Source organism: Lacerta agilis, chromosome 13, assembly GCF_009819535.1.
Source record: "Lacerta agilis isolate rLacAgi1 chromosome 13, rLacAgi1.pri, whole genome shotgun sequence".
Classification (NCBI taxonomy): domain Eukaryota; kingdom Metazoa; phylum Chordata; class Lepidosauria; order Squamata; family Lacertidae; genus Lacerta; species Lacerta agilis.
Window position 1 is genome coordinate 9,595,281 of NC_046324.1, and position 13,453 is coordinate 9,608,733.

Sequence of the window (13,453 nt, forward strand, 5' to 3'; positions counted from 1 at the left end):
TCTACCTTATACCAAGTTGGACCTTTGGGTTCATGTAGCTCAGTACATGGACCAGTAGCAGACTCTCCAGGGTTTCAGGCAAGGGATTGAACCTGCGACCATTTGCACGCAAAAACATGTGCTCCATCACTGAGCTACGTCCCTTCCCTTTAAGAGTGGAGCCCAATATGGTACGTGCTGCCCACATGCAGAAGCCGTGGTGATTTCAGAATTCCAAACTTCTCGCATGTCAGAGCTGCTGGTTTAAGCTTGATCACCCACTTCCATTGATAGGCAACACGCAAGACAGTATGAAATAAAGTGTGGGAAGTGCTTGCATTTGACTGAAGAAAACTGCACCCTCTAGTGCTTGTGTGCTGGTGGTGTTTCACCATTACAAAACTAGTGAAAGCTGCTGTAACACAGCAAGCTACCTTATAGCAGATCAGATGGAACAAAACAAAATAAAATAAAAAATTCTTTCCAGTAGCACCTTAGAGACCAACTAAGTTTGTTCTTGGTATGAGCTTTCGTGTGCATGCACACTTCTTCAGATCAGATGGATTTGTCTAGCTAGTTCATCACTGCCAGCTCTCCATAGTCTCAGATACAGGTCTTCCCTATCACCTGCTGTCTTATCTCTTTTAAACTCAAATACAGTATGTCAGACTGAAACTGGGACCTTCTGCATACAAAGCAAGTATTCTACCCCTGAGCAATGGCCCCTTCTCCTCTCACCACTATCAGCAGATTCTGTTGCCCCGGACTCTCCCTCTGAATCAGAATAGAAGGGCTTCTCGACTTTCTCCTTCCTCTTCTCGCGGCTAGTGCACTTGGTCCATTCTGGAACCTGGCCAGAGCAGAGAAAAAGAGAGAGAGAGATTTCACTACACAGAGCACATTAAAAAGGCCTGCATGTGAATGAAACGGGACCAGAAATAATGAGAGACTTAGATCCACATCATACCAAAGGGAGTTAATTTTTTTTCTGCATCAGACAAAATAAAAAATAAGTGGGAAATGTCACACTGCAGCATGCAATGTGTTTATTTTGCTGCAACTGAAGGCAGGTTGTTTAATGCCATGTGCGCACAAGGTGAAACAGAGACACATGCAGTTGTTGAACATAAGGAGTGCACATGGCATATGATGTGCACTTTACAGTACATGGCGTTGATATCCATGTAAGAATATAGCCTTGTATGGAGCAGCCTTCAGAAGGGTGACCCAAGATGAGTCAAGGTTTTCGGAATCCTGCTTGATGCAATCAAAGTGCGTATGGCTCTATGGCAGGAAATTCACAGGTTGAGCCAGCTCGTTCCACTCATGGATAGCAACTGCAAGAACTTTGCCACAACTGCAGTTGTTTCCAGGGAGAAGCCTATTGTTTGTGATGGCATTTGCAGTGACAGCACAAATCCAATTCATGAATGCACAGAGTGTGGTTCATGATACACCTGGGTTTTTGCTATTTTATATTTTTATTGATTTGCTGTACTTGTGTATTGACTGCAGCTTTGGTGCAATACAGGAACTTGCATATAACACCAAGATCAAAGTAATACGTCTCCTGTGACTGACTGCAGCTCTCCAAAATCTTCCTCATGACCCGCAACCTGACTCTTTTAAGAGGAAATGGCAAGGACTAAATCTGGGTCGTTCTGCACAAAAAGTTATAGCCTTTCCCTAAGACCTGCTCTAGTGAGATGGCCAGAAGAAGACACGTGTGCATGTACCTAGAACGTGCAGGGGTCAGCAAACTTTTCAGCAGGGGGCCGGTCCACTGTCCCTCAGACCTTGTGGGGGGCCGGACTATATTTTTTTTGGGGGGGGGAATGAACAAATTCCTATGCCCCACAAATAACCCAGAAATGCATTTTAAATAAAAGCACACATTCTAATGTAAAAACACCAGGCAGGCCCCACAAATAACCCAGAGATGCATTTTAAATCCATGCTGATCTATACCCAGTACTGAACCATATATCACCTGACCTTGCTGGCTCACACTTCTGGAGTCATTGTCATCATTGTTTGAAACCCTCAAGGCAATCTGCGAGCCAGTTAAATGCAGCTTAGCTGTTCAACGGATTCCTTAAAACTGGGTTAGATTTGCACTGGGGTAAAACCCAAACAGTTCTACAGCAAAAAATAAATAACTGCACACACATCATGGAAATCACCATCTCAGAAAAAGCATTCCCTTCCGGGTGAGAGAGAACATGAGAATACCTTTGCTAAGATTGTGTTTGCCACCTACAGTTTTTGAAAGGGGCAATTTTTAGCTGATCAAAAGGTATATCAATCCATTAGTCCTAACTGGTCAATTAAAGGTTAATTATAACACACTGCATGCACAGTCAGAGCTACAGTGCAGAGAAGAAAACTGGAGGAGGAGGAGGAGGAGGAGGAGGAGGAGGAGGAGGAGGAGGAGGAGGAAGGAAATAGCAGCATGGGAGCAAGAGGGGAAGAGCATCACTGCACCAGCAAACACCACCTCTATCCGCTCGCCCAGCAGCCCAATGTTGCTTTCCATGGGGCCGATTGACTCTTCCTGGGGGGGGGGGCAAAAAACAGGATTGTGGGTAAGATTCACAAAAGCTGGATCAAGCTAAAGGCCCATCAAGCCCAGCATCCTGTTCTCACAATGGCCAACCAGATGCCTGTGGCAGCTGTGACGAACCCTCCAGATGTTCCTGAACTACAATTCCCATTCACCATTGGCCATGCCTGCTGGGGTGGATGGGAGTTGCAGTTCAGCAGCTTCTGGAGGGCCGCCAATGGTTCCCTACCTTTGGCCTATGGGAAGTCCACAATCAGAGTCGCCCGCACTCAAGGGCCTTCACGGTGGTGGGGTCTTCCCTGTGGAACGCCCTCCCATCAGATGTCAACCAGATTAACAACTATTTGACTTTTAGAAGACATCTGAAGGCATGTTTTCAATGGTTGGTGCTTTATTGTGTTTTTAATATTTTGTTGAGAGCCGCCCAGAGTGGCTGAGGCAGCAGCAGCAACAACAACAACTGAGTTCTGCCACCTTTCTGGTGGGCACATTGCCATACTAAGAGAACAAAGGAGGCATTCATGGCGAGTTCTGGCACCTCTTTTTCTAGAAATATTGTAAGGAAGGCAGGGCAGGCAGGACCATTTCCTTGGCAGCCATTGTAAGCAAGGACTAGTGACTCCCTTTCGGGTGCAAAGGGCTAGCAAGCCATTTCACAATGTTTATCAGAGAAACGTCAGCTTTCCCATTACTCCTGGGCAGAGGGGAAGCCAATACCTCCACGTTGCGCACGGATGGGTCAGGAGCTTCGCTGGGCCAGTCTGGGAGCTCCTGGTAGCCTACGGCCTTGGCATTGAGGAGGTGCGAAAGCGAGCCCAGCTGGAAGTGGTCACGGTCTGCAAGGAGCAGCAAAGCATCAGCATCCGCACAGGCCCACCCAACAGCGCCCCCTCCCCACCACCCGTTGCCCTTCGTTAGGCAGAGTGATTTGAGTAAAGCAGGCGGAGCCCAGAGGGAACATAAATCCTGATACTACTTTAAACTGGTCAAAAACAGTACAAAAGGTGAGGACAAACAAACAGAGGGGGTTTGTTTTATTTACAGGCCTTATTCATAGCATGGAGACATTCAACAACTACACTTACAGGGCGGAAACTCCCACAGAACTACACAACCAATCAGAGCATGAGTTACCTCAGCAAGGATCACGCTGGTCGCTAGGCAACACCACCAAACACTCCTCTTGGTTGGCTAACTATAAATTCTTTTTTTTAAAACTGATTTTCAATTATATATTTCAATAATTTTACAATCATTTTAACATTTTGAAACTTGACTTCCCCCTCTTTCTGCGGTTCTTTAATTTTTTATATTTTCTGCATATTCCAAATTAACTTACTCATTTATTCATCTATAGGTTAATTCTGAATGAGAACCGATTTCTCCCTGCTGTGCTACCATCAACACACCCTTGACCTGTTCCCTCGGTTGCTCCTTTTATATGCGGCACCTGCCTACCTTTGAAAGAGGACTCCAAGATTGGGGCGGGCTTTTGGGCCAGGAAGAGCTTCTTGGCATACTTGTTGAGGGCACCACTCTTCTCGGTGGGCACAATGAGCTGGCGGATGAAGCGGGCACGGTCCCGGATGTCGTAATTCTGGTCGTACTTGGCCAGGTTCAGCACATACTGGGTCAGCAGCTTGCTCTGTGGCAGAGAAGACCACATTGGGCAAGAGGAACTGGGCCCTGGCAAAGAGTTGGGCAAGCCAGTGGCCTCCCCAACAGTGTCTTAGGCCAGAGGCAGAAAACAAACCAATACAGAACTACAGCAAAAAGGGCTCTTTAAAAAAATGCACTCATGGGATTGCTTTATTGCGTATTTTAATTATGAATATTTAAATTTTAATGTTGGTGCGACTGGTTTTTTTTTACCTTGCAAATCGCTTAGAAACCTATTTCGGCATTAAGATGTATGTTAAAATAAAATAGGGGCATAACAGAATATGGTTCTCAAGTCCATCCCTGCACCTATGAAGCATGTCCTTTGCCTCTAGCTCCCCCCACAACACAAACACAAGTCAGTGCACACAGTCGGATCAGTTTTTTGGTATCCAAATAAATTAGCATGGCTGCCTTAGATTCACTAATTTCAATGGGTCTACTATGAACTTAGCTCAGGGCTGGGGAATCTCAGACCTGGGAGCCAAATGTGGCCCTCCAAGCCTCTCTAACTGGCCCTTGGAACATTGCCCAGGACACACCCTCCTCATGCATATTCCCTGGCTGGAATATATCCCTGTACTTGAACAATGCTTCTTGCTTGCCTGGAAGGAGCGGTGTGTGGGTGTGGGTGTGTGGGTGGGTGTGGGTGTAAACTGTAAACCAACATGATGTACAAGGGTAAAATTTGCATGTGTTGTTCCACCCACTCTGGCATGCGGCCCTCAGAAGGATATGCAGAAGGGAATACGGCCCACAGGATGAAAAAGATTCCTCATCTCTAACTTAACCGGATAGCACCCTTTGTTTCCCACGGTTATCTCCAAAAAGCATCTCATAGCATTTATATAAAAATATATGGATGCCTTTCGAAAACCAGCACCATTCTGAAGCTTCAGTTCTTGTTCTTGCTTCTCTGTGTTTGGTGCAACCCCCCTTTTGGGGGGAGCTGGGGGAGAGGAGGAACAGCCCGGCAGAAACAGACAGACCACAGGTAGGACCTTCTTGGTGACAGCCCCCTGACTGTAGCCCCACTGATTGTGGGTTGCCCTTCTTATGGAATTCACTTGGGACCTACTTTCTGGTGCCACATTATTTTCCTGTGTTTTTGCACAAATTATATTTTAATGCCACTCTTGCTGTTTTTACGGCTACTGGATGTGTGGGGTTTTATTATTTATATCACTCACATTCAGTCACTAGGGAATTGGGAAATCTATTTATGTCCAGAAAGGTGGGAGAGAGATGTTCTGAAATAATACATAAATCAGTGTTTTTCAACCTTTTTTGGGCAAAGGCACACTTGTTCCATGAAAAAAATCACGAGGCACACCACCATTAGAAAATGTTAAAAAATTTAACTCTGTGCCTATATTGACTATATATAAAGTAATTTTCCCACGGCACACCAGGCAACATCTCGCGGCACACTAGTGTGCCACGGAACAGTGGTTGAAAAACACTGACATAAATAACACAGACATGTTTTGAGGCTCAACTGGCTGGGGCTTGTTTCGGAGCTGCACTCCAGAGGTGCTAGGAGCATCTCAGAAGCACAGTGGCAAAATGAGTCCCAGGCTTCATCTCCAGCTCTGGAGAGGTGAACTGCCAAAGTCAGTTAAGACTCTGTGGCCTGCCCTCCCTCCCTCCCTCTCTCAGACACCTTCGTCCTCTATCCAGGCAAGCAAGAGACATTATAGGATTCCAGGAAGGCAAAACACTCAACGCATATGTGAAGAAGGGCCACTGGAGCTTTGAGGGCCAAGCAGAGGCTTGGAGGGCCACATTTGCCCCAGCCCCAAATCCAAAGTTCCTCTGCCTTGAGATGATTAACACCTTCAGCACAAAACCAGAGTTACAGTATATTAAGGAGTCTTAAATATGTGCCCTTGACATGCAGACAGCAATCCTACCCACCCCGGTAATTGCATTCAACGGGAAAGCTGCCATTCCTATTTAATCCTCGGAAAGATCTTTACCTGCTTGGAGTTGGTCAGGTAAAGCTTAGCTGCCAAGTTGATGACCTGCAGCTTCACAATGTCCTCCTCGCTGGTGAAGGACTTGGCCATCTTACGCAGCACATCTGGGGCAATCTTGGTCACGTGCTCACAGTACTCGCCAATCAGCCATAAGATGCTGGCACGAGCCATGGGTACCTATGCACAAGAAACATCACTGCATCTCCTCTTGAGATCCCCGGACCAGCCTTTCCCACTCCCACCCACCACCCTTTCCTCATCAGAGCCCACCCATCTGGAGAGCATCTTCTGCCAGCTCAGGCCCCCACCTGGATGTTATCGGTCAGCTTTGCCATGTGCTTGATGATCTCGCTGTGCTGAGACGGCTGCATCTGCAGGAGTTTCTTAATGACAACAACAGACTCAGCCACAACCAGCTCTAAGTAAAGGGTGACAGGATGGGGAAGAAGAAGAAAAAGAAGAGGAGGAGTTTGGATTTGATATCCCACTTTATCACTACCCAAAGGAGTCTCAAAGCGTCCAACATTCTCCTTTCCCTTCCTCCCCCACAACAAACACTCTGTGAGGTGAGTGGGGCTGAGAGACTTCAAAGAAGTGTGACTGGTCCAAGGTCACCCAGCAGCTGCATGTGGAGGAGCGGAGACACGAACCCAGTTCACCAGATTACGAGTCTACCGCTCTTAACCACTACACCACACTGGCTCTGGAAAGTGTTAAGGCTGTATGCAAGGTTGCTAAATCTGCCTCTCATCTCCCCAGTGGCCGTGTTCCTTTTGGAGCTGAAAGGGACCTCAAAGAGCATGTGGTCCAAACCCCTGCTGGAGCAGGAAATCCACTCCTACAGGAACCCTGATAGGTGGCCTTCCAGCCTCCGATTAAAAACTTCCAACAAAAGTAACCAAGTTTGTAGATCTCATGACTGTGCCCTGGGCAATCTCAGGGGTGAGTAGCCCATCTCACAGCCATAAGGTAGAGGTTTAGTGCTCCACATAGTTCTGCTCCAATAAAATCCTCACAAACTATATGCAAAAAAGAAAATTCTTTCCAGTAGCACCTTAGAGACCAACTGAGTTTGTTCTTGGTATGAGCTTTCGTGTGCATGCACACGAAAGCTCATACCAAGAACAAACTCAGTTGGTCTCTAAGGTGCTACTGGAAAGAATTTTCTTTTTTGTTTCGACTGTGGCAGACCAACACGGCTACCCACCTGTAACTGAAACTATATGCAAACATGTATACCAAGAACTGAACTCTTGCGTTTCAAGCCACCACCCTCTGGACCACACGCCCCTATTTTCCTAGCTATACCGCACTGAAAAAGGGTTCTCACCATCTCGGTTGGACAGCAGCTGCACAAGGCCATTGAGACATGTGTCACGCACTTTTCCAATGTTGGTGGCGCAACGGCCAATGGCCTGGATGGTGGCTGCCACGAAGTCTTTATCCATGCTCCGGATGTAAGTCTGCAGGAACAAAAAGACACAAGGAGCTGTCTGGGAATGCCCATACTGAGATGGGTGTGGCTGGACCTGTGCCATGCGGTCTGCATGCTAGCTCCCAAATGCACCATAATTATAATGGAAAGGACCATAGCTCAGTGGCAAACTCATATTGTGCATGCAGAACTTCCCTGGCATCAGGTGAGGGAGAATATCCTAGCCTGAGACCTTGGAGCACGGCTGCCAGTAGGAAGCCCGCTGTGATTTTTTTTACAAGTACTTTGAGGGTAAGGCCCCTTGCCTTCATAGCAATCTCGGTGCCACACCCACGATCACTGTAGCACCTGCAAACTTCTTGGGATCAGTTTCAGTTGATGCAGCCTGGTGAGCTGCACAAGTTTCATGTCACCCAGGAAAGGGTCTCCTCGAACCCTCGCCTCTTGGCTTATTAAAGCTTGCTAAGCAGGCATGTCTGAGTAGACACAGAGTGTGATCAATGCATCCTTGTGGGAGGAAGTGGTCCTGGCCATCCTGAAAGAGGAGGTGATCCAACCTCCAGCTCCACCTGCAGCTGCTTTGCTAAGACCTTCCTCCAGCCCATTAGTCATGCTATACCTGGAACTCACGCAGGATGGTGGAGATGTTGGTCTCGTTTGCAAGGTTGGTCAGAACTTCCAGCTGGCAGGGCAGAAGAGAAAAAGGAGGAGTTACTCTAGGCGACAACAAAAAAACCAAAAAAAAGGCCATTAATCTTCAGTGCAGCCTAGCAGCCATCTATGAGTGCATCTCACACACCTTGAGGATCTTGATCTGGGTGGGGTCTGTGGATCTGATGTAGAAGCTTTTCAGGTATGGTTCAAACATTCCCTGCAGAGAGAAAGAAACAGGTTGGTTGTATTTTAGAAGTCTGAAATTAAATAAAGCTATTTTTAAATTTAAAAAAAAATTTAAAAAGAGAGAGAAAGAAACTGGATCATCATCAGCATCCTTGGGGAAATCCCATGGTGAGCTCTGGGTTTACAAAAGGACCCAGAAAGCCTCTCTTCAAGCCACCTGGGCTGCACCCCATCACTGGTTCAATGGCAGCCTGGTTCAAGTACAGCAGAAGAAGCAGCAGCAGCAATGTGGCAGATATCCAGAGTCCTGGCATTCCACATTTCCCAGCCCAGGTGTCAGGGAATTGTCTCCGGCTCAGCACAGGGTGGTGGAAGGGTTCTCGGGTTAGTACAGAGAGCCTCAGCAACACCTGACCAGTAGCACCTCCCCAACCAGTGGGAGCAGCAGCGATGCCTCTAGTGGGGAGGGGGAGGCTGCTCAGGGAACTGAGGGTCAAGGCTTTGGGGATGTCAGAGAGACCCTGCACCCCCTCCCTCGCGCAGAGGGAGACACGCCATTTCCGTCCCCCCCAATTGCGCAGAGGGGTCAAACGTAGAGAAGGGAGGCGGGGATTTCGTATCCCGAAACTCTTACGTTGGGGTAAAAACCGGAAGGGGGCATTCCCGGATTCTGCGGCCGGATGAGACAGACATGACCTTTTGAGCTCTGCACTGTAAATAGTTTGCACAATAAAACCATTTAAAGAAACAGCGGAGTTCGGCTGGTTACTCATGAGCAACTAACTGAGAACCTTACACCAGGTGAATCCCCACCCCCACCCCCCATTTCATAAAGGAAACAGGCACTCACCCTGCGCTTGATTGACATGGTGGCCACGTTCTGAAGCACCACATACTGGACCTCACTGCCATAACAAGAGAGACAAGGACTTGTCAATGAGGCAAGAACACTGCAGGATTCGTTGCCAGCAGATGTAAAGATGACCACCTTTTTTCTTTAAAGGTTTAGACAAACGCATGAAGCTCAGATCTGCCAATCGTCATTAAGAGACAAAACCAGACCCTCCGTATTCAGAGAGGAAGTACGCCTCTGATCAGTGGCTGCATGGACAAAGAATGAGGGAATGCTTCCCCCCCCCAGCATACTTTGTTTTGCTTTGCTTGCAAAGCCACCCAGAGCCGTCTGTCAGTAGTTGCTAAGCCAGAACCCTAAGAATGTAGAAACAGCTTGCTGGCACAGGCGAATGGCCCATGTGATCCAGCATCCTGTTCTCACAGTGGCCAACCAACTGCCTGTAGGAAACCTGCAAGCAGGACCCAAGCACAAGAGCTCTCTCCTCTCCCTGCGGCTTTCAGTCGCTGGTATTCAGAAACTTGACTGTCTCTGAAAAGCCACGGAAACCCCCAAGTTCAGGCAGGGCTTTGTGGCAATCCACAAAGTACATCTCCCTGAAACAGGGCTAGCCTTTTGGACTACAACTCCCATGATCACCAACCATTAACTGTGTTGGCTGGCGTTGATGGAAGTTGGAGTTCAACAGCATTTGGGTCCTAAGGCCCCAGTCCTGCCCTAGGCAGTTGAGGGCACTACGGTTCATTACTATTACATTTATAGTTCACCTTCCTTTCAATGAGCTCAACATGCTGTGCACTGTCTTCTTCCTCTCCATTTTACCTTCCATACAACCCTGCGAGGCTGAGTTAAGACTAGAGCAGCCTTTCTCAACCTTGGGTCCCCAGATGTTTTTGGCTACAACTCCCATTGTCCCTAGGTAGCAGGACCAGTGGTCAGGTATGATCGGAGTTGTAGGGCAAAAACATCTGGGGACCCAAGGTTGAGAAAGGCTGGACTAGAGGTTAGGCTGAGGGTCTGCAGCCGGCCAAGGTCACCCAGCAAGCTTCACTGCGGAGCGGGTATTTGAACTCTGATCTCCCAGGTCCTAGTCCAGCATCCCAACCACTACACCAAATTGGCAAGGGAACTTTGGAATTGTAGCTCTGTATTGGTTTTGGACTGGCTCTGTTCACTTGCCTGGCCATTGACTCATATCAACAGTTACACAGTATATCCAGCTATATTCTAGAAAAGGGCACAGGCTGGCTAGAACCCTGAACAGGAGTGTGCAACACTGCAATGTTTTGTTGCAGATCTCACATGTCCCTTGCAGACACAGCAAATATAATGAACCGTAGTCAAGAGCTTAGCCGGTTTCCTAACCGCTCACACAAATGCAGAATTCTTCCCTGTCCTTGGGATGTTCCCAAGTAAGAGGGAGCAACTTCAGGAAAAGGAGAGAGAGAGAAAGAGAGAGAGAGAGAGAGAGAGAGAGAGAGAGAGAGAGACTAGAAGGAGGGGAGGTGTTTGCAGACCTGTGGCTCCGGAGGAGACGCACCAGTGCCTTAGCGATGACCCCAACTTCAGCCTTTGGAGCAAGGTGGAAGTAGAGCTGAGCAACGGACATCACTACCTGCAGAGAGAAAGGGTTTGTGCCAGAAGGCCTTGGAAGCAAGGAAACAGGATTCATTTGTGTTTGCTGCATCTACCAGAAAGACTGTCTGCCCCTGTATAGACCTGCAAGACCACTAAGATCATCTGGCCTGGAAATGGGCATTTTCTGCCGTTGCCCCTGTACTGAGGGATGCCCTTCCCTCTGCTATAATTGAAGTTGCAACCGCCTGTTGCTTCAGATGCCTTGTGAAGACATTTGCCCAGGCTATCCTTTTGCCCAGGCTATCCCTGATCCATAAGATCAGACCCCGTTTTGTGTGTCTGAATCTTCTGGATTTGCTTTATTCGCTACTACATGCCTTTATATGTCTTTACATTGCCATTTTACTGGTTTTAGGTTTCATTTTTGCTTTAATGATATATTGCCTGTTCTTTTTTAGACTGCACACCGCTTAGAGGTTTTTGAAACGTTAAGCGGGGTATGTATGTTTTTAAGTGAATAAAATAAAACCCACCACCAGGGGGCACTGTTCCAAGCCCCAGGTTGTCTGCACTGGGCCAAAGACCTTTTGCCCCTTCCCCTCTTGGGAAGAGATGGGTTGCCCTGCCTTCCTCTTAGGGATGCAGGTGGCGCTGTGGTCTAAATCACAGAGCCTAGAGCTTGCTGATCAGAAGGTCGGCAGTTTGAATCCCCGCGACCGGGTGAGCTGCTGTTGTTCAGTCCCTGCTCCTAACCACCTTGGAGTTTGAAAGCACGTCAAGTGCAAGTAGATAAATAGGTACCACTCCGGCGGGAAGATAAACAGCGTTTCCGTGCGCTGCTCTGGTTCGCCAGAAGCTGTACGCCGGCTCTCTCGGCCTATAGAGCAAGATGAGTGCCACAACCCCAGAGTCGTTCGCGACTGGACCTAATGGTCAGGGGTCCCTTTACCTTTACCTTCCTCTTGCCTGCACCCATTCAGAGATCGTGGTGGCATGGGGAGCTGTTGTTCCTAAGGAACTCTGCCTCCCTGTCAGGGAAGCACTGGGGGTGCTAGAGATGGTGGTTCTCACCGCAGCGTTGCGACTCTGCAGCAGGGGCTTGGTGTTGCGCAGGAGCAGGCGGTGGTCGGGGTCCATGACGTACGGCTTGCGCTTGACCAAGGACGCCGGCTCCGCTTTGTCGTCCTTGGAGTCTTCCTCTTCGGAACCGTAAAAAGCTTTCTCAGAGCTCTCTTCCAGGAGGGACTCCTGCCAGGCACGAGGGAGGGAGAGGAGGCTGTCAGGGTATTTCAGAGAACAGGCCAGGCCAAAAACAGTTGCTTAACAGAGGGACAGCTTCATTGTAAAAATAACAGCCTGCAACAGCAGCACTGTCTCAGCTGGACAAAGTGCCACCTAGAGTTGAAACAGTGGTATAACAGTTACCGTACTTTCCCGTGTGTTAGACGAGGTTTGGGGGGGGGGTCCGTCTTATACACAGGTAGTGCAGGGGGGTGGGCAATTGGTTGCAGCTGCGAGCAGGAGATTGTGAGCGGCGATTGGGTTGGTGATTGGTAGCTGCGGCAAGTGCTGTTGTGGAATGGCTGCCGCTGTGAAAATTGGGCGTGCGCTTGGCGGTTTTGGCGCCGTGTGTTATTGGCTGCGTTTTTCAGTCATGTGAATGATTTTTGTTAAGTCACCCCCCCCCCCCAAAAAAAAAGCTCAACAACTCTGGGCCGCCACCCCCCATTTTCTTGAATTGGAGTCCCCAAAAATAAGGGGTGTCTTATACACAGGGGCATGTTATACACGGAAAAATACGGTAACTCTACATCACAGAGGCACCAGTGCGGATCGTGCCACTTTGCTTATTTATTTATCGCCCTGTTCCCAGAATATGGTGAAAGGGGCACTTCACTCGGCTGGGGCAGAGAACCTCAGGCCCCCCTCAGTACTCTTCTTGGGCCACATCCTGTCACCAGACATGCTCTGCACATTTGCATCCTTGGATTCCGATCATGGCTTTGTGGCTTGGGCTGCATGGAGCCTAGCGAGGGGTGTGTGGAAACTAGCCTCCCGCTAGTTAAACCGCTTTGAAGCTTCTTACAACAAAGCAGCGTGTAAATTTTATGAGATAAATAAAAAACAAAATAAATAATACTGCACAAAGATGAATTCCTTGCTCTGCCTGCTTTTCCCTCTTGCCCCACCTGCCACTGATGTGTGGGGACCCTGGAAAGTTGTCCAGATGGGAATGTCACCCTGGGCCTGACATAGGGCAATGCAGTACTCAGGAGGACAGAGGAATGGGTACTTATGGTTTGGGGGGGCGGAAACTTCTCCCCACCCCCCAACACACACACAATGCAGGGCAACTGACACAAAGGAACAGTCCGTTGGGAGCTGTAGCCATATCTACTACAACAATTGTTACCTGCTGAAAATATTGCATATAATATCTAATTTTATCTCCACACCGGGGTGAACAATATTGTAAAATAAAGTGATACTCAACAACTCTGTCACATGAATACATATAAAGATTATAACAAATATACAAAAAGGTCTCAAGCTGCTAAAGAAAGATG

The 13,453-nt window shown here is 48.2% G+C and overlaps 1 protein-coding gene across 3 annotated transcripts in view; it reads right to left on the reverse strand.

Annotated features, from left to right (window-relative positions):
- Positions 1–13,453, reverse strand: part of AP3B2 (adaptor related protein complex 3 subunit beta 2) — a 58,917-nt gene that overhangs the window by 18,573 nt on the left and 26,891 nt on the right. For 2 of the 3 annotated variants that reach the window (XM_033166831.1, XM_033166832.1), the window contains exons 8-18: positions 11,958–12,134; positions 10,826–10,923; positions 9,306–9,360; positions 8,415–8,486; positions 8,235–8,297; positions 7,511–7,643; positions 6,489–6,598; positions 6,181–6,357; positions 4,001–4,187; positions 3,260–3,378; positions 718–829 (exon numbers count right to left, since the gene is read on the reverse strand). In XM_033166831.1, the coding sequence (XP_033022722.1) occupies positions 718–829; positions 3,260–3,378; positions 4,001–4,187; positions 6,181–6,357; positions 6,489–6,598; positions 7,511–7,643; positions 8,235–8,297; positions 8,415–8,486; positions 9,306–9,360; positions 10,826–10,923; positions 11,958–12,134 (1,303 nt within the window). Of the gene's footprint in view, positions 1–717; positions 830–2,476; positions 2,534–3,259; positions 3,379–4,000; positions 4,188–6,180; positions 6,358–6,488; positions 6,599–7,510; positions 7,644–8,234; positions 8,298–8,414; positions 8,487–9,305; positions 9,361–10,825; positions 10,924–11,957; positions 12,135–13,453 lie in introns of all 3 variants that reach the window. The other variant, XM_033166830.1, reaches the window with a different exon arrangement.